Source organism: Carya illinoinensis, chromosome 11, assembly GCF_018687715.1.
Source record: "Carya illinoinensis cultivar Pawnee chromosome 11, C.illinoinensisPawnee_v1, whole genome shotgun sequence".
Lineage (NCBI taxonomy): Eukaryota > Viridiplantae > Streptophyta > Magnoliopsida > Fagales > Juglandaceae > Carya > Carya illinoinensis.
In genome coordinates, this window is record NC_056762.1 from 6,765,173 (window position 1) to 6,784,944 (window position 19,772).

Sequence of the window (19,772 nt, forward strand, 5' to 3'; positions counted from 1 at the left end):
TTTTTTCTAGACGATTATTTTCTCGCAAAATGATATTGAGTTGCAAGCCTTCTTTGATCTAGAGTTGTGCTGAGTACGGCTGTACATCCGGATCGGATTTTTTTTTTCGGTCCGGTGCGGAATCCGGAAATCCGGATGGATCCGGGCTGTTATCACCCGGATTGAACCCGGGTGGAAAAAATGATATAATGTAACCGCCCGGATACGGTTATGAATACGGATTCTAACCCGGTTATCCGTAACCGGCTATGTTTTAAAATATTTCAGCCGACAGGTTACGGATAGGTCTCTCGTTCACTATGTGTTTTAAAAAGAAAATTACTCTCTTCTCTCTCGCTCACTCGATCTGAACATTGGACCAAGAAAACCCTAGATCCCTCATCCCATCTCCCTCTCTCTCGCTGCCACACTGAAACCTAACTCAAATTCTGAGTCGACGTCGTTGGCAGTTTCTATCACAAATAAACTCTCTGGTATGGCTCTTTCTCTCCCTCTCTCTCATTTTGAATATGCCTCTGTGGTTTGGTTTTGTATAGGCCTTAGGATTTCGTTCATCCAGGACATATGCTCTTGTAATCAAGTCCATAATTTCGGTAGACTTGATAATTTCTCTACCCTAGAAGAAGTTCGTTTTTAAATGGTTGATAGAAATCTTGATGGCCATGTTTCCATTGTTTTTCACAGATCTGGGTTTTTTTGGGCTAGATTGTTTTGCACATATCTGGGTTTCTCTCAACTTTTTAATAGATTTGGGTTTTTTTGGCCAGCCTCTTTTCTTTGCTATTGCTTTCTTTTGGGGGCTAACCATGTGTGAAGTTAATGGGTTTCTGTGAAATTTCTAATAGATCTGAGTTGTTTATGTTACGATTCTTTCTATTTTTGTACCTCGACTTGGGAAATTATTAGATGGGTTGATGAAAGAAAGCTCGAGGATGTGAAGGGCAACAAGTATTTCAGCAATTATTACAGCCCCTGATTCTCTATCTTGTAACTAGGGTTTTGGATGTTTTGACAGCACCCTGATTCTCTATCTCATAAGCTCGCTATCTGTTTTGGATGTTTTGGATAATAGTTTTGTTCTTTTATTATGTCATGATTCAATTGGTTATAAATGTGTTATTGGTTTAGCTTGGTATTGTCCACTTGGGGGATGTCAGCATGACAGGGGTCACCAAATCTCCGCATGAGATTTTGTTGTAAGAAACCCATGGGATATGGGAACTGATGGGAAATCATGTAATTCCTAACTGCTAACTGGTTACTACTTCTGAGATTTTTCAGAGATTTTTTTTTTTTTTTGCAGTATTTTGATGTTACTTCTTCATCAAAATACTGTTTTCAACCTGTTTTGATCATTTGTTTTTGTTTGCTACGAGTGCCCTTCTTGATTATCTTCATCATTGCTCTCGGGTAGAGAATCAATTGCTACTGCAGCAAGGTTGGCATGCTTTGTGGCTAGCTCCCTTGCTCTCTGTAGTCATATATATTTGCTGAACCAAAGTTTGCATAATATTTATTAAAGCTCTAAATTGCACAATATTTATTATAGCCGTGTGAGTATGTTAGTTGTGCTTTTTTCATTGCAGTTCTAAGTTTTCTTCTGGCATGGCAGGTTTTCTGCATGGTCACAAGGATCAGTTCTAAGTTTAGTAAGGAGATCATTGTACCCTACAACATTTATCTCCTACAACTTATGGTAGCTTGCTCGAGGTAAAAATGTGGCCTAACCATCCATAATTCTCTCTTTTTAGTCTTTTGTTTCTTTCATTTCATTTTTTTCTTCAATTATTATTGTGATGTTTTACCAGACCAAGGGGGTTTATTTTTTTTGTTGCTTGCAAGCATCACATAGTTACAATAATGTTTTACCAGGCTGACTGGTCCGAGAGCAGATGGATTTAAATGAGTTTGATTCTCTTGTTCATTTCTTGACTTTTCTCTCTTTTTTTTTTATCCAGGTTCGTGTGCTGAGAAAAAAAGTACCCAACACTTGATATGGAGGAAATATTCACCAGAATGTTAAAATGATCCAGAAAATATTCAACAATGTTATTTACTTTGCATTGCTATGTAATAGTTTAATTAGTTGTAATGTATAATTATTTATTTTGTTTTATGTAATTTTATGTTTTGCATTGTGATGTAATAACAATATTATTTATTTTTTATTTTTAATTATTTTTTTCTTTAATTTATTTTTTTTATAAAATTCTTTTAAAAGGAGTTTAAATTATTTTTTAAAGAAATTTGGGCAATTCAAGGATGATATCGGAATTTTCTTTTTGAAAAAAAAGCGCTATAAAACATTGTTTTTGGTTATAGTCTTGTTAAAAAAAAAAAAATTATGTAAAAATCTGAATTCAATCCAGATTTAAGCCAAAAAAAAGAAGGAAAAAAAAACCGGATATATCCGGATAACCGGATCGGCCGATCCGGATTTCAAAAACCGCCTGGATTAATCCAGATCCGGATGCACACCCTTAGTGCTGAGAGCTGTGCAATGATATTTTATAACTAATTACGAGGGATAATATTTGATCAGCTAGCATGCCTATTTGGCGTTCATACATTATTCTATATATATATATATATATATATTTATTTATATATATCCACCCTCTTCTTTCTAGTACTACCCCATATTCAATACTAGGGCTGGGCAACCGGGCCGGATTTTTTTCCGGCCCGGTCCGGAACTCGGATAACCGGGTTCCGGTTACGGGCACCGGCCCGGAAAACACCCGGGCCGGTACCCGGTTTCTAAAACCCGGGTAAACCCGGGCCGGGTACCGGATTTAAAACTCGGTACCCGGGTTTTAAATCCGGTACCCGGGTTTTTTAAAAACACAAACTCAGTGCCAAAACGACTCCCGTTTTGGCACTGGGTTATATGCATCCCGATTCCCCCCCACCCCCAATCTGACTCTCTCTCTCTCTCTCTCTCTCTCTCTCTCTCTCTCTCTCTCTCTCTCAACGAATTTTCCCGAAACCCTAGCCTCATCCCGTCGTCGCCGTCGTCGCCATCATCCACTCATCCCGTCGTCGCCGTCATCCTGTCGTCGGAATCAAAAACACAAATCAGGTTAGTTTTTGATAAACTCTTCTTCCATTTCGGTTCTTTAGTTTATGGTGTGGTTTGTTTAGTGGGTGTGATTTGTTTGGTGTGGTTTCTGATTTTGGGTGTGATTTGTTTTGAGTTTTTGATTTGGGTGTGATTTGTTCTTTCACAGTCGATTTATCTATTAGAAATATATACAGTGTTGCTGGAAAACATATCCGTGTTGATGATAAATAGAAATATCAGGAATCTATATTTTAGCTTATTGATGGTGAAAATCTTCATTATTCCAAATGAATATATCTTTTGACTTGTAGGTAAAGTGGGCGTATTCTATTATGATCTCTGAATTAAGAGGAAGTAAAGGTAGTTTCATGCTCCTGTATTATATATAGCTTGCTGCTGCCTTTTGGATTTTTAGGGTTGACATTTGTAATTTGAGTGTAAAATGCCTTGTCTTATATGCTCTTGATTCTAAGTTATTGTCTCTGTCTGTGTACCTTTCTCTGAAGATTTATTTTTGGACTTGGATAGTCTAATTTCTGCACTATACATGTTAACATTTATCTTCTGTCTTCATTGAAAACAATGTTTCGCTTTGTGTCTCTTTCATGAATTTGTCACCTGGTTTGAGGATACATATGATTATTATATATATATATGAATTTTATGTCTTCTTCTTTAAATTCATTTTTCTAATGACTTCTTTAGCATCTGTACTGTGTTGCTCGAGAAGTTTGAATAAACTAACAAGGTTCCATAAGTAATGAATTGAAGGAGGTTTGGCAAAAGTTAACCTAGTACAACTAAATATTTGTCATTTGTAGTAAGTTTGGGGTTGAAAGTCTGAAAAGAAAGGAAGAAAATTCTCTGTGCTGGATAATTTGTGAAACTTGAAGCCTTTCTTTATTTGCCAAATTTTCAGTTTGATTTTTTTGGATTTAGAATACCAACTCATTTTGGTTACAATTAACCAACTGATTTTTCCAACTAAATAATTAGTTGTTATGCCTTCAAACTCATCTCCTTTTGAGTTTCAAGAGTTTCTTTGTCATACTTGTGTTTTAATTTCCTGTTTTTTTTTTTTTTTTGTAACTTTAACAGATGGAAGAAGATTCTGTGAGTTGTAATGTCGGTATAACCCAAGGGGTTGGCGACTCCTCTTCTATTCCATTGGATGTAGAGGAGCTTGGGACTCTTCCAACCCCTTCTTCATCCACACATACACAAGAACCTACACGTTCCATCCCACCTTTACCCAAGAAATCCAAAAAAAAACCTAGCAACCAATCTGTGGTATGGGAACACTATACTAGAGTGCAACCTATTGACCACGATAACCCAAAAGCTCAGTGCAATTATTGCGCTAAGCTATACAGTTGCCACTACAAAAATGGCACTTCATCTATGTTACACCACCTCCAGAATGCATGTGAAACTTCCCCTCTTAGAGTTAAAGGAGTTGGAAGAAGTCAATCCTCTAGTGTTAAGAGAGATGCGGAGGGAAGAGTGTGTAGTCCACAAGTCCTAGTAAAGTACGATGGAGAAAAACTTAGGGTGTCAACCGCTAAGTATTTTATTAGATGCGAATTGCCTTTTAGACTTGTGGAGCATGAAGGTTTTATTGAATATGTAACGGATTTAGAGCCTCGATTTACTTTGTCATCTCGAGGCACTTTAAAAAGGGATTGTATTAAATTGTATAAAGAAGAGAAGATACAGTTAAAAAAATTGTTGGATGGTCAAAGAATTTGTCTTACCACCGATACTTGGACGTCGGTGCAAAATCTGAACTACATGTGCATTACCGCACATTTTATTGATTGCAATTGGAGATTGCACAAAAAAATACTTAAGTTTTGCCAAATTCCTGACCATAGGGGCGAAACCATTGGGAGAGTGTTAAACTCGGGATTGCATGAATGGGGTATTGATAAAATTTTAACCATCACAGTTGATAATGCATCCTCAAATGATGTTGCTGTTGATTATATGAGGAGGAGAATAAAAGACCATGATCGTACTATACTAGGTGGTGAATTTCTTCACATGCGATGTGCTGCCCATATATTGAATCTGATTGTTATGGACGGCTTGAAGGATGTAATTGATTTTGTGTCAAAGATTAGGGATGCTGTCCGGTATGTGAAATCCTCACCTTCAAGATTTGCCAAGTTCAAGGCTTGTGCGGTAAAGGAAAAAATTAGTGGGAGGATGATTTGCTTGGATGTTCCTACTAGATGGAACTCTACATATTTGATGTTGAGTACCGCTGAAAAACACAAACAAGCCTTTGAACAATATGCGTTTGTGGATGACCAATTCTTGAACCCCACTAGCAATGATTGGAAAAATGCACAGATTTTTGTGGAGTTGCTGAAAGTCTTTTATGATGTTACATTGAGCATTTCTGGTTCTTTGTATGTGACAGCTAATGTTTATTTTGAGCAACTTTGCACAATTGAGGATACATTAAATGATATGTGCTTGAGTGATGATATTATCACTAGTACTATGGGCATAAATATGAGAAACAAGTATGAGAAGTATTGGGGTAGCACAAATAGGTTCAACTTGATGATATATGTTGCTTTTGTGCTTGATCCACGATATAAAATGATGGCAATGAATTTTTGGTTGCAAAAATGCAGAGGGTGTGAGTTGGCGAATAAGATAGAGGACAGGTTAAACTCCTTTTAGGCCGCTTGATTGAGCAGTATAACAGATTTCGTGTGGCTAGTGGGAGGAGTTCTAATGTGGCTCAAGGAAGGCCAAGCAGCACTAATATAAATATTGGTAATGAGCCAGCACCTACTAAATTTAAGATCATGTTTACCAACTTTCTTAAGGAACGGTGTGTTACGGAGTTTAGATCGGAGCTAGATAGATATTTTTCTGAGACGTGTATAGACGACTCGCTCGGTTTTGATATCTTAGATTGGTGGAGAATTAATGCCGTTAACTATCCTGTCCTTGCTGAGGTAGCACGTGATGTGTTAGCCACCCCCATTTCCACTGTTGCCTCGGAGTCCGCATTTAGTACTGGAGGACGCATATTAGATCCTTTTAGGAGTTCCTTGTCTCCAGAAACTGTTGAAGCTCTCATTTGCACCCAAAATTGGTTAAGGACCAAACCAATTAACATTCGGGATTTGGAAGAATATATACAGTCGATGGACCTTGAAGGTAAGTTTGAAACGTGAAATATTTTTTTAATATCTATCTAATTCGGTTTATTATTTGTCTAACTCAATTTTTAATTTTTTTTAGACGATCATCTAGCTTCATCTTCAACCGAGACTGATGTGAGTCTCCATTCCCATTCATGCTGAAAAGTTTATCCTTGGTTAATCTTCAATGGAGGTAAGAGATTTTGTACAAATTTTGCTCCTATTTTATTCATGTCTAGTGTATATGTATTGGTTAGATGCTCAAATAAGCCAATAGAAATTGAAATACTGAAGTTGATCCACATGCTGAAGTTCTAAACTATGTACATCGAATCAGCCATTTCTTCTTTCTATGGTTTCATGTATTTGATATTTGCCTCTACTCAGCAAGCTCCTGTGCATCCAAGAACTTTAAACCACATGGCAATATAATTATGTGCAATATAATTGTGCATTAACAGTCTTGTTTGTTTTTTGCATGCACAGAATATAATTATGTGCTGTTGTTTATATATTTAACCATGTATTTGCAGGTTTTTTACTTTTGCAAATGCTGTTGCATGTGCCTTCTCTGTGCTGCCCTTGCTATCCTTGCAGGTTTTTTTTCCTTTTTTTTTTTAATGGGGTTTTTGTGAAGTTTCAAAGATGAAGATTGGGCTGAGAATTTGAGGTTGATAGAAGATTATAAAAGGGATTAAGATTAGAGTTCTTTTAGTAAAGTTTTCATTTTTAATTTTTTGAAAGTTTGATGCTATCATTTTGATTTATCTGTAATTTTGGAAGTTTAATTTTTTGGAAGTTTGATGCTGTCATTTTGATTTATCTGTAATTTTGGAAGTTTAATTTTTTGGAAGTTTGATGCTGTCATTTTGATTTATCTGTAATTTTGGAAGTTTAATTTTTTGGAAGTTTGATGCTGTCATTTTGGAAGTTTGATTTATCTGTAATGAGGAATGAATGTTGATCATTTTGGAAGTTTGATTTATCTGTAATGAGGAATAAATGTTGATCCGACAGGGCTTATTAAGAAATTTTTTTGGAATACTGTCACAATGTTTTTTTGTTGAAAAAAATTTAAGAATCAGGCTTTGTTAAAAAAAAAAAAAAAAAAACCCGGGTCTAGGCCGGAACCCGGATTTCCGGGTTGTAAAAACCCGGATCAATCTGGGTTTCAGCCCGGGTCCTAACCCGGGTGTATCCGGGCCGGACTCCGGCCCGGATTTAGAATTCGGGTTCCGGGCCAGGTATACCCGGATACCCGGTTCGGTACCCGGTTGCCCAGCCCTATTCAATATTGTCCAGCATGGATTAATTATTAACATATGAGAAATGGTGTTTGTAGTCGTGCGTGTGTAAACATTGCATAATTATTTTTAAAAAATTAAATAAATATAAGATCCATATGAAAAGAAAATTAATTTTTTAATAATAAATTTTACTTTTTTTTAAATGACTAAATAATATTTACATATTTAATAACGGTATATAATATTAATCTTAACGTATACACTATCATTATTATGATCGAGCAACGTGATCATCTGTTCAACCAAAAATAAGTTTTTCTTTGAATTATGCAGTTTGCTTTGTCTTTTTATGGGTACATGGAGTAATTATATATATGGGTGTGCGCGCACTCGCGTGAATAAAAGTCTTTGTCGAAGGGTCATGTTTTGCTTTGTATGAAAGCTATGCGTTCAATCCTTAAGAAAGTTCAAAAGCCATATATAAATTGATGCGCGGGTTTTGTACTTTTCTGCTTGCAGCTGTCTTCCTTTTTATGGTAATTAAAGTACCGAGCGATATTTTGATAGGGCTTTATTATATACAGTCGATAAATACAGTTAACGTGCAGTCGATTATACGGAATGAATAAAAAAAATTATAAAATTTTTTTTTATATTCAGGGAGACTTACATGAATAAAAAAAAGTTATAAAAATAATTTTTTTTTTATATAGATCCCGTATTAATTTACTTTTTTACAGCCGACTGCACGCCGACTGCATCTGCCGATTGCAAAAAAGTATTTCTCATTTTGATAAGTTTGATCTTTTGTCAACATTTGAGTGCTGATATCTCTTGGCCTAGACTGGAAAATATCAATGAGTACTTTTATTTTCATGTGGTCAATCAAACTACATATATAATTAAGGATTTTCCATTAATTTCATTACTCCTGGTATTACTAATTTCCTATATTAAATTGCAATTTCCGTTGTCATCACCTAACTCAAAGATGTGACTCTATTTTAAGAAATATAAACGATTTATAAGACATGCAAGTAATTCTTTTCTTTCTTAATTTCCTTTTAATTTCTTTGACTTATATATAGCGTTATTAATTATTACTAGCTACTACCACGGTTAATTATGATCTGGTCTATCATTAATACCATTCATGCACCATATAATTATATATTGAGAGTATATAAATCCTCTCTTGAAGGACATTTTTTAGTGAAACTCCATTGATAAAGCTGGTAAAGTTATCATTTATGGGATTACGGATTATTTGGGAAGGAAAAATTTTTACTCTTTATAATAGTTTTAATGGAGCTCTAATTATATTATTGACTAGTTATTTTGAAGTACAAGCCTAGATATAGCGCCTTCTGTTTTTGGGTTAATCATTGATCATGAAGTTAAATAAAAAGTATATGGGGTTGGACAACCGAAATTATAAATAGCTGAAGGAGGAGGTCACTTTCGTTAAAGGGGCTTTATGATTGACTGCATGTTATGTTGCATTTGTTGAAGATTTTTAATTAGTGTTTTTTAAAGTACTTAATTTAGGTGTTTTCTAAATCTCAATTCATTATTCTTTTACATTTTAAGTGATTTTGTCAATTTTAATTGATCTTTTTATTGTGATTGGCCACTACTTTATTTCAATTTTATGTTAATTTGGTATTTTTGGATGTCAATTATGATGTGTCATAGCACTTATGGTAGACTTTTTGTTTTCAAGATGTTATCGATTGTGCATTTTTTTACTGATCGATGGTAGTTATAAGAGATTAAAATGGAGATTGTAGAGAATAATGTTGTATTTCTCAACAAATTGTTTACAAATGGATGTGTGACTAATTATATACAGAGTATGCTAGCAAAATGAATCTCCCATGATTTCTGAGAATATTAATTTCACAAAATTGACTTTCCATTTATGCATGAATAAACAGGCTGTATGGAATTTGCAGGATTATCTGATATGGCTGAATTTAAGGATCGTGTTGAAGTTCTGGGAGATTTACATCTTTGTGTTGAAGTCATGGGATCTATGTTAACATCCCCCCCAAGCTCATGGAGAGAGCATGAATCAGGAACTTGTCACCCAAAGGAAGAAATCGAGCTGAGGAGAGAGCCTGGATGAAAATGTCAGCCAGTTGAGCATGAGTGGTGATGTGCTTGATGATAACATCGTTACAAAGCACCTTCTCATAGATGAAGTGATAATTCACTTCAATGTGTTTCGTGCGAGCATGGAACATGAGAGAGAGAGAGAGAGAGAGAGAGAGAGAGAGAGAGAGAGAGAGAGAGAGAGAGAGAGAGAGAGAGAGAGAGAGAGAGAGAGAGAGAGAGAGAGAGAGAGAGAGAGTTATCACTCTAAATGGCAGGGGGCCAACTAATGGAGATGTAAAGTTTGTGAATCCAATAAAGCTCACTAGTGAGAAAAGCCATGCATCAGTATTCAGATTCTATGCTAGAGCGAGAAACAATAGATTGTTTCTTAGCAATCCATGATATTAAGGAGGGACCAACGAACAAAGTGTAGCCAATGGTCAAGCAGCGATCATCAATACTCTTTGCCCAGTTTGCACCACAGAATCCAGTTAAGTGTAAAGAGCCAGAACCAAGGTAGAGACCATGATAGAGGGTGCCCTTGAGGTATTTAAGCTTGCAATTGGCAGGAGACCAGTGGGTGGTTAAGGGCTTGTGCATAAACTAGCAGAGTAGGTTCACAACGATGGTTATGTCAGGTCGAGATAAGGTACAGTATTGTAGTGCACCCACAACTTGGCGATAGGAGGTGGGATCTTCAAGAGGTTCACCAATAGAGCTAGTTAGCTTGTCACCAGAGGAGAGTGGAGTTAGACATGATTTTGCTCCTGCCATATTGGATCGATGAAGTAATTCAACAATATAACTTGTCTGGGATAAGAATAAACCTAAGGAGACCTGTGAGACTTGTATGCCGGGGAAATAATGAATGGGACCCAAATCCTTGATTGTAAATTCAACATGTAAAGAAGTGATGAGCTTACTGATAAAGGAAGCATGAGTACCTATTACACTAATATCATCAACATGTATAAAGAGGTAGACATGAATAGGTCTATGATGATATGTGAATAAAAAGTAGTCCACTTGGGACTTTAAAAACCCAAGATGAAGAAGGCAACTGAAGAGTTTGGTAAAACCAAGCTCTTGGGGTTTGTTTAAGGCCATATATGACATTTTGAAGATGATAGACATGGTCTAGAAAGGAGGGGTCTTTGAAGCTCATAGATTGTTCTATGTAAACCTCTTCTTGAAGAGTACCATGCAAGAAGGTATTGGACACATCAAGCTATCGAATTTCCCAACTAAAATGCACTACAAGACGAAGAACAATTCGAATAGTGACAGGCTTGATTATAGGGCTAAATGTCTCAGTATAATCAAGCCCATCTTTATGTTGAAACCCTTTAGCAACCAGTCTAACCTTAAACTTTTCCACAATCCCATCGGTTTCATGTTTGAGTTTGAATACCGACTTATTCTTGATCACATTTTTGTCCCAAGGTCTAGGACATAGTTGCCAAGTATGATTAGTTTGCAAAGCTGAAAACTTTTCTTGCATTGCCCTCAATCATTCTTGGTGCTTTGCTGCTTGGAAGAAGGAATGGGGTTCCAAGGGATGATTAGTGAAATAATAAACATGATAATTATGGAGAAGCTTAGGTTGTTTAGACCTAGTCCTAGTTCTAGTAAGCACGTGGTGAAGTATTGGAGGAGGAGTAGGTGGGGACGGGTCAACATGTGGGTTTAAAGTATTGGAAGGAGGAGGTGAGGAAGTAGGAGGGGAAGTAGGGTTTTGAGCCACACTTGGAGTAACACTCGGAGCAAAGGAAGGAACTTAAATGCAAGTAACAAAATTAAAGGATGAGATGGTAGGTAGGGCTGGACTAGAAAGAGAGGCCAAGGAAGATTTGGATAAGAGCATACAGTCTTGAGTAGGGAAAGTGGTTTCATCAAACACCACATGCTAAGACACAAATTGAGTTTATTCTTCTAACTGTTCATAAATTGGCATATGTATGACCTAATCAACAGTGCCATACAGAAGAAGATGTAGGTAGAAATTTCTAAAGTGACGATGTAAGCTCGAGCTTTATTGGAAGATGCTAGGAACTGGATTGGATAAAGGCCATCTTTACTTGGTCCTTGTAAAAGATCTAACCCAAAATGTTGCCCTTCACAACAAAAAATTTGGAGGTTAGCATAAACCAACAATTATTGTCAAAATAAAATTTTTAGATAGATAAGAGATTGGCAGTACATTATATCATTTCCACCTTGATAAGGTTCATGAAGCACCGGGTTTCCCATGTCTGTAGTTACATGAATGTTGGCTCCACTGTCAGTCAACTAGGTTTGATTTCCTTGTTTGAAATTGAATTGAACAGCCATGCCAGCAAGTTGGGATGGAGGATGCCGACCTTGGCAGGAGTTGTACATTCTATGAAAGCAGTCCAAGACTTGGTATCCATTTTTGCCATGAATTTGAAAAGGTGCTCGGTTGGTGTTAGATGAGTAACTACCAAAATTGGAGGAAGGTTGAGAAGTAGACTTTATGGAGGTACAGAAGCAAGTTTCCCCTTAGATGGGAGGAGTTTCCCTTTGAGGACCATTGAGAAAATTTCTTATTTTTAAACCCATTGGATTTTTGCTTGTTAGTATACAAAGCAAAGGAGCTACTCTCAGACTCAAAAGATGAATGAGAATGGGAAAGGAGCAGTTCATGGTTCAGTAATTCAGATTGAAGATCACTAAAAGAAAAAGCACTTCTCTTAATGCAAAAGAATAGGAAGTGATGAAGTAATGAAAATTAGGTTTGATTCCATTAATGACGTAAGATAGATCTTCATCATTAATAGGTTTAGTAACAATAACTAACTGATCCAAAAGGATCTTGGCAGATTGTAGGTAGTCAATACATGTCTGAGAACCTTGACTGAGGGCTTGCAATTGTCTCTCGAGATGAGGCAAAACAAGAAGCCAGATGATTCAAGACTTGTTTAATTGTATCAAGTCCAAACATTGAACACAAGACATTATCGGTTAGAGTATAATCGAACCAACTTAATAAATATTGATCTTTTTGGTGCTAGAGGCTGAATTCAGGAGTGACAATAGCGGTTTGTTGTCCTTGTTCAAAAAGAATAAATTGAGTAGGACAAGGATAAGAGCCATCAATGATTTACTTGAGATCATGCTGCGGAGGATGGGCAAAATTGAGAAACCCATAATAGGTAATTTGAGGCATCAAGTTTAATAAATATCAAAAGAGTGACGTTGGGAGCAATAAAGGGCATGATGAGAGCAGTAGGTTGGGAAGAAGCTGAAGAAGCTAAAGGAGAAATAGATGACATAAGGATCGAATATAAGTGTTTTACCATAAGCTAACTGATACCATATAAGGGATTAAAATAGAGATTGTAGATAATAATATTGTATTTCTCAACAAATTTTCTACAGAATGTGTGAGTGCTAGCAAAATGAATCTCATGATTTGAGAGAATATTACTTTTACAAAGTTGAATTTCCATTTATGCATGTATAGATAGGTTTTATATATGAAATTTGCATGATTATCTTATATGGTTGAAGTTAGGGATTCTGTTGAAGTTTTGGGATATTTACGACGTCCTTGTACATGTTGAAATCATGAGATCTATGTTAACAACATGAACTAGGTCTCACTTTAATATTAATTATTACCATATAATTAATGAAAATTGGATGGATCATCTCAAAATTAGGTATGTATCATCACAACGGCCTCTCTTTTTATTTCTTTTTTGCAAAAATAAAAAATAAAAAATCTAAAAACAGGAACGTACAATTAATGGATGGATTTACCTCAAAAAAAGGCGCTCATAAGTTTAATACTTCCCTTCCTTAATTTCATGGATTTTTCTAATAAAATTAAAATATATTGTTGTCATGATCCTCTGGTTGATATCTAGCTAGATAGGTCGATGTTTAGGTGGTTTTCCTTGCCTTAAATTAAGATAGACAACATTGATATTGATCTTTAGATTTAATTGAGGGCTTGGATCCTAGTTTACCCCCAAGAAATGATATTCCCACGCGCGCGCATGATAGGCTTACCGACGTGGATCGGTACGTGACCGACAATTATTGCTATACATACATATATATATATATATATATAAATAAAGAAATAAAACATCATTTCCTATACATATATATAGAAAAAGAAAAGATTAATTATGATCTAAGTGCACGCATTTCTCGTAATAATTTCAAACAAGTGGTAAATTCAGAAAAAGACCCAACACCCATTAATAATCACGTGATATCTATCATGCTTTAGTACTCTAGAGTACTGTAATTGGTGCTTTTCACGTATTGATTTAGTAGCACTCGAATAATGCATGGGCGAATCATGAGCTAGCAAAGCAAAGTATCCCCAATCCCAGCTATTTCCTGAACCCATGGGCCATCTTTGACCTCAAACTTTTCCTTTCGCTTGTGGCTAATTTAACTTGACCACAATCTTCTTACTAGAAAACCCTAGTACCCCACCTCAGATTAAAGAAAAACTCGGGTCACCGGGGGTAACACGATGTTGGCAAAACTTTGACCGTGAACCAATACCCTTGTGACTTTTGTAATCCTACGAAACTTCAACGACTGTTCGTAGTATTGCGTGCTGTCCGAGTATTGCGGCTTAAAGCTAGCCCTCATCTCTTTCTTTCTCTCTGACATGTTATCTCAAACGTTGACGTTGAATTCTTCTATTTTTGTTTAAACTATATTAAAAAAATCACGAATATGATGTAATTTCTTCGAGTGCAATTGGCCAGATTGGGCTGTTGACATTTTGCCATGTACGCGTTGGAAGGTAAGGCTCTCATGGTCTTATGTGTGAATATGTCTCCCTTTTTTTCTTTCTAAACGGAGTCAAATACTTCATGCTGTCTATATAAGAGGAGGAGCATGTTGAGACCCAGAGAAATTTTTGAAGAAAAGCAACAAGGAGAACGAGCTATGGAGCCTGCAAAGGAAAGATCTGGTCATGACGGCGATGGAGTTAAGGAGGAGCTCAACAGATATGAATCTAGTGGTTTTGAAGAAGGTTTTAACGAAAAGACAACAGCAATCGATCAGGTGGGGTTTCTCCTTCTCCTTCTTCTTATTCTTCTTCTTCTTCTTCATGTAATTTCCTGGAGATCTTTTTGTGGATCTGATTGTAGATGTTTTTAATATTATAGGTTTATTCATGGAATAGTTTCTGGATTATGCCTCAAAACTCTCTGGCCTGTGACAATCCATAATTTGCAATTTCGAGTCTCTAGTTTTTATTTTCTCTCTCCTTTTTTTTTTAATCATGTGTTTCGATCCAGTAGTCAGCTTTTCAGATAGTGAAAAGCTGTATTTTCTCTCTCCTTTCTTATAGCAACGTTCATGAAGTTTAATTAGGAGCTATATTTGTCAACCATGTACAGTTCTTGATTTGGGTTTAACCTTTAGTGTGCTGTAGGAGGAAACTCACAGAGATATTTTCTTAGAATAGACAAGTTAAGAGGATATATGTAGCTTCTTTTAATATATATCAAGTGCTCTTGTTTCAGTATAGAGATATTTTTAATGAGAATCAGTGGCTATAAATCTATTTCGCTTCTTTCATGAAATTCTGTTACGTTTCCTTATCATGTTTACTTCTTACTTATCATTGACATAAAAAAATCTCTAAGTCTTTTATTTTTGCCTCCTTTTCCTGCAATCCAGGTTGGAAATCATGGAAGACCATGCCATGATCAACATGACCTGAAGCCATCTTCACCTTTACAAAAGGATTCAAGCTGCAGCAAGCAGGTATAATAAGCATATTATATATATATATATTGGTTCTTCTTAATTATAAGTTGGCTTCTGAATCTCTGATAGTATTGTATACCATTTTATTATATTTTCTAGTTACTTGATTTGGATCCAATATGGGCCATCTCATCATGAATCTTCAGATTTATTTATTTTTTTAATTATTTCAATAAATTATGGCATCCCAATTAACATGAATTGTGTTTCTTCCTTCTTGAATTATGAACATGCAAGTACAATAATACTACTGCTATTGAATCATAATCATTAAAATAACACATTGTTAAGTACTAGGTAGGTGATACAATATAATGAAATCTGACTCTACCTCCAACTTCGTACCAACTCCGATAAGTTGGAGTTGGAGCTTTTTGAACCAAAAAAGTCGGAGTTGAAGGTGGCTATCTACCAACCGACTTCGCTTCAACAAGTTGGAGTTGGAGTCAAATTAAAGGCTATGTAAATGAGAGTTGAAGGTTAGATTCGACCTCCGTTAATGTTGACTCTGACATTATCGATGCTCAGCCCTATCTGCATAATAACCAAAAATAATTATTATTCTCGATTGTGTTGTGTGAAGGTATTAGATCATGAACATATGTTGAGTCCAACATGCAATATATATACATATATATATATATTGATATGGCCTCTGAATAAAATATAAAACGTCAATCGTTGTAGGCTCAGAACCGATCACCCCGTAGTGCTAATTGTTTGTAGCCAAAAAGAAAAAAAAAAAAATTATCTTAAGCAACAGGTTTTCTAAATATGATGCGTTAATAGCATATCAATACTAGAGGTTCAGTGACAACTTTTTGTGATAGTTTTTTTTCCCTCGGTAAGAGAGAATATTGAGTAATAACTAATCTTCTTGTTTATGTCAATCTTTGGATATATATAATAGGATGATCAGCTCCAATCTGCTAGAGCAGAAATGGGTGAGGTGAGAGAAGAAAATCAGAGGCTGAAGAAGTATTTAGATCGGATAATGAAGGATTATCAAACGCTCCAAATGCAGTTCTATGACGTTGTTCAACAAGATGGGAGAAAAGCAACGGATGATTCAGCTAAAAACCATCAAGAAATTGAAGAACCGGGGTTTGTTTCCCTTAGTCTCGGAAGAGCTCCAAGTGACACAAAAAAGGGTGAAAAAAGTACTACAGTCTCTAGCCAATGGAAAGAGGCCGATGAGCAAGCTAAAGAAGGCTTGAGTCTTGGATTAATGGACTACAAATTAGAATTGTCTAAATCGAGGGAAGGTGAATCTTTGTCTAAAACGAGCCCTGTTAACAGTTCTGATCAAGAACCAATCAAGGAAGAAGCTGAGGAGACTTGGCCACGCGGTAAAGCTCAAAAGACAATGAGAAGTGAAGACGATGAGGCTCCACAACAGAATCCTGTGAAGAAAGCTAGGGTTTCTGTGAGGGCTAGATGTGATACTCCAACAGTAAGTAATATTTATTCATCCATACAAATCAACTGTGGAGATTACTTAGCAAGACTCATGAATAACAGATTTTTTTCATGTGCATATCCAGATGAATGATGGGTGCCAATGGAGAAAATATGGACAAAAGATTGCAAAAGGAAACCCATGCCCTAGAGCATACTATCGCTGTACTATGGCACCTTCATGCCCAGTAAGAAAACAGGTACGTACTTAATTTTGACCATTCTAACATGGCTGGAATAATTTTGAATTACATAGAAGGACCTCTTAACCTGCACAATTAATTAATTTTTTAGATAAAAGTATAGATTTATATTTTTTTTTGTTACTTAATTAATTTCAAGTAATTAATTCCTTTGACCTGAAAATTTGTCATGTCAAAAGTACTTGAAAGTTCTTTGTTTTGCAAACATTTGTAATTTAGTAGATTTTCTCTTAATTAGTTGTTACTGGAGTATTGACCAAATTGATTGATGTGCATGGCTATTTTTTAAAGAGAAATAATAGTTACAATCGTGAGTGTGAAAGTGCTGTCTAATCACTTAATTAGAAAAAAAAATGAATAAACATAAGACTCACATAAAAAAATTTAATTTTTTAATAATAAACTCCACTTTTTTTTCAAAACGACTGCAGTATATTTGCACATTCTATAACTATGTACAACATTACTCTTTGTTTTAATAATATAGTGACTCACTTTCAAAACCAAACAATCTTATCGGCAACCAACAAATTAATGTCAGAAACTATGTACTTGACTGATTAATCAAATACAATTTGTTAAGTATAAACTTGGAAATTTAAAAGATTTTCATAGAAAAAACTGTTCTGGCCCTAATTAATTTTATCTTTACTGAAAAAACTTTTACGTTCTTTTTTCTTTTTTCAGAAGTTTTGTAGTGGCTGATCATAGTATATATGCATGTCTACAATTTCAGGTGCAAAGAAGTTTTGAGGACATGTCCATCTTGATCACCACTTACGAAGGAACACACAACCATCCACTTCCTATGTCAGCCACCGCCATGGCATCCACCACTTCAGCAGCAGCTTCTATGCTTTTGTCTGGCTCGTCAAGCTCCCAACCAGGACATGGGCCATCAGCCACCACAGCTGCTGATCTTCATGGCTTGAACTTTTATCTATCAGATAATTCAAAATCAAATCATTTCTACTTATCCAACTCTTCTTTCTCATCTTCACCTTCATTTCCAACAATCACACTTGATCTTACATCAACCCCGTCCTCTTCCTCATCTCATTTTAATAAAGCTTCCTCAAACTATCCTCCAAGGTATTCTCCAGCAAATCTCAACTTCGGTTCTTCTGAATCTAACACAACGTCTTGGGCCAATGGATTCCTTAATTATGGCAGTACTCAACCCTACAGCAGGAACCAACTAGGAGATCTATCTATGGGGAGACAGTCTGTAGAGAATATTTATCAATCTTATATGCAAAAGAAGAACCCAACTCTTCCACAACACAGCTCTTTACCGGATCCCATTGCTGCTGCAACAAAAGCAATTACAGCTGACCCGAGTTTCCAATCCGCTTTGGCAGCTGCGCTCACATCAATCATTGGCACTGGGGGTGCTAGTACTGCTGCTGGTGCCATAGGAAATCAGAGTGGAGATAATTTTGGTCAGAAATCAACGTTGGGTGAGTTATTTCCAATGTCTTCTACCCTCCTACCAGCTCCTAAAGGGAATGGATGTGCATCAAGCTTGTTGAACAAGACACATTCAACAAATTCACAGCCAAGTAGTTTGATGTTTCTACCACGTCCTTCGTTGCCATTTTCAACTTCCAAGAGTGCATCCACATCTCCGGGTGATAACAGGGACCATAGCACCACTTGATGGGACGTTAAACTTGATCGATCAATATATAATTCCAATGTTGTTTATTTTGTCTTGACTTTTCTGTAAGACATGATCAAGAAATTTGTGCTTGAAGATGGTGATAGCAAGCAAAGGAAGTTGAATAAGATTTTTTTTTCCTTAGTATTTTTTGTTTTTCATATGTATATTTGTATTTGGTGACAATATAATATCGATGACTCAGCACGTCATGGACACATGTAACATATATATATATATAGACCCGGCATCAAGCCCAAATTAGATTACCAAACAGATATTAGTCCTCGAAAATAATACTAGATTTCATTGGTTTAAATATGATATACATGACACCTATAACAATTAATGTGACATCCCATACATAAATTACATCAAGGAATCTCTCTCTCTCTCTCTCTCTCTCTCTCTCTCTCTCTCTCTCTCTCTCTCTCTCTCTCTCTCTCTCTCTCTCTCTCTATATATATATATATAACAATATATATATATTTAAATAGAAAACTTTCTGTCAAGAGGTCAGCTAATGACAATAAAATATATATTTTGAAGCGTCCAGCTTGATCATCCAATTACAACGGATAACGTAAAGAACATCTGTAATTTTGTCGTGGAGTACTAGCTAGCATGTTATTAACAACCAGTTTATATATTCAGGCGCTCTAATCTAACTTATCCAAAAAAAATAAAAAATTGTTAACAGGCCGCGCGCAGTACTTTTGTTGCTTGGCAGAAACTTGCTCATTATATTATATATAGGCTTTAATTGGTTTTTGGCTCAACTCTCGATCGATCACTCGACCTCTTTGAGATATTGACACTCTGCGAGAGACTCTTTAACTCATTATATATGTGGGTATTAATTCGGTTTTGGCAGAACTCTCGGCCACTTGATCCATTTGATATTGTCCATTTATATATATATGACAGCAACCATTTGCTTCCACGAATATTAATATTGTCCACAGGTTTACAGCTTGGATTCAAGATACAATTAAATCCAAAAATAAAATATCTTATATTGTCTAACTACTTAGATATTTAATTTAGACATATGAGAAACACACACACACACACACACACACACACATATATATATATATATATATTTTT

General features: G+C 35.8%; 1 protein-coding gene across 1 annotated transcript; it reads left to right on the forward strand.

Moving 5' to 3' along the window:
- Positions 1-14,211: 14,211 nt before the first annotated feature.
- Positions 14,212-18,931, forward strand: LOC122280579 (WRKY transcription factor 72A-like). The gene is made up of 6 exons (XM_043091536.1): positions 14,212-14,364; positions 14,451-14,630; positions 15,252-15,338; positions 16,252-16,794; positions 16,886-16,999; positions 17,739-18,931. Exons 2-6 carry the CDS (start codon positions 14,460-14,462, stop codon positions 18,660-18,662), a joined length of 1,839 nt encoding a protein of 612 aa, XP_042947470.1. The 5' UTR covers positions 14,212-14,364; positions 14,451-14,459; the 3' UTR covers positions 18,663-18,931.
- Positions 18,932-19,772: the final 841 nt, after the last annotated feature.

What these genes read in the sequence shown, in the direction of transcription:
- LOC122280579 (XM_043091536.1), top strand. Translation starts at nt 14,460, where the DNA reads ATGTTGAGACCCAGAGAAATTTTTGAAGAAAAGCAACAAGGAGAACGA. An exon ending in CTAGATGTGATACTCCAACA is followed by an intron (nt 16,795 to 16,885) that starts GTAAGTAATATT and finishes GTGCATATCCAG; the next exon opens with ATGAATGATGGGTGCCAATG. An exon ending in CATGCCCAGTAAGAAAACAG is followed by an intron (nt 17,000 to 17,738) that starts GTACGTACTTAA and finishes CTACAATTTCAG; the next exon opens with GTGCAAAGAAGTTTTGAGGA.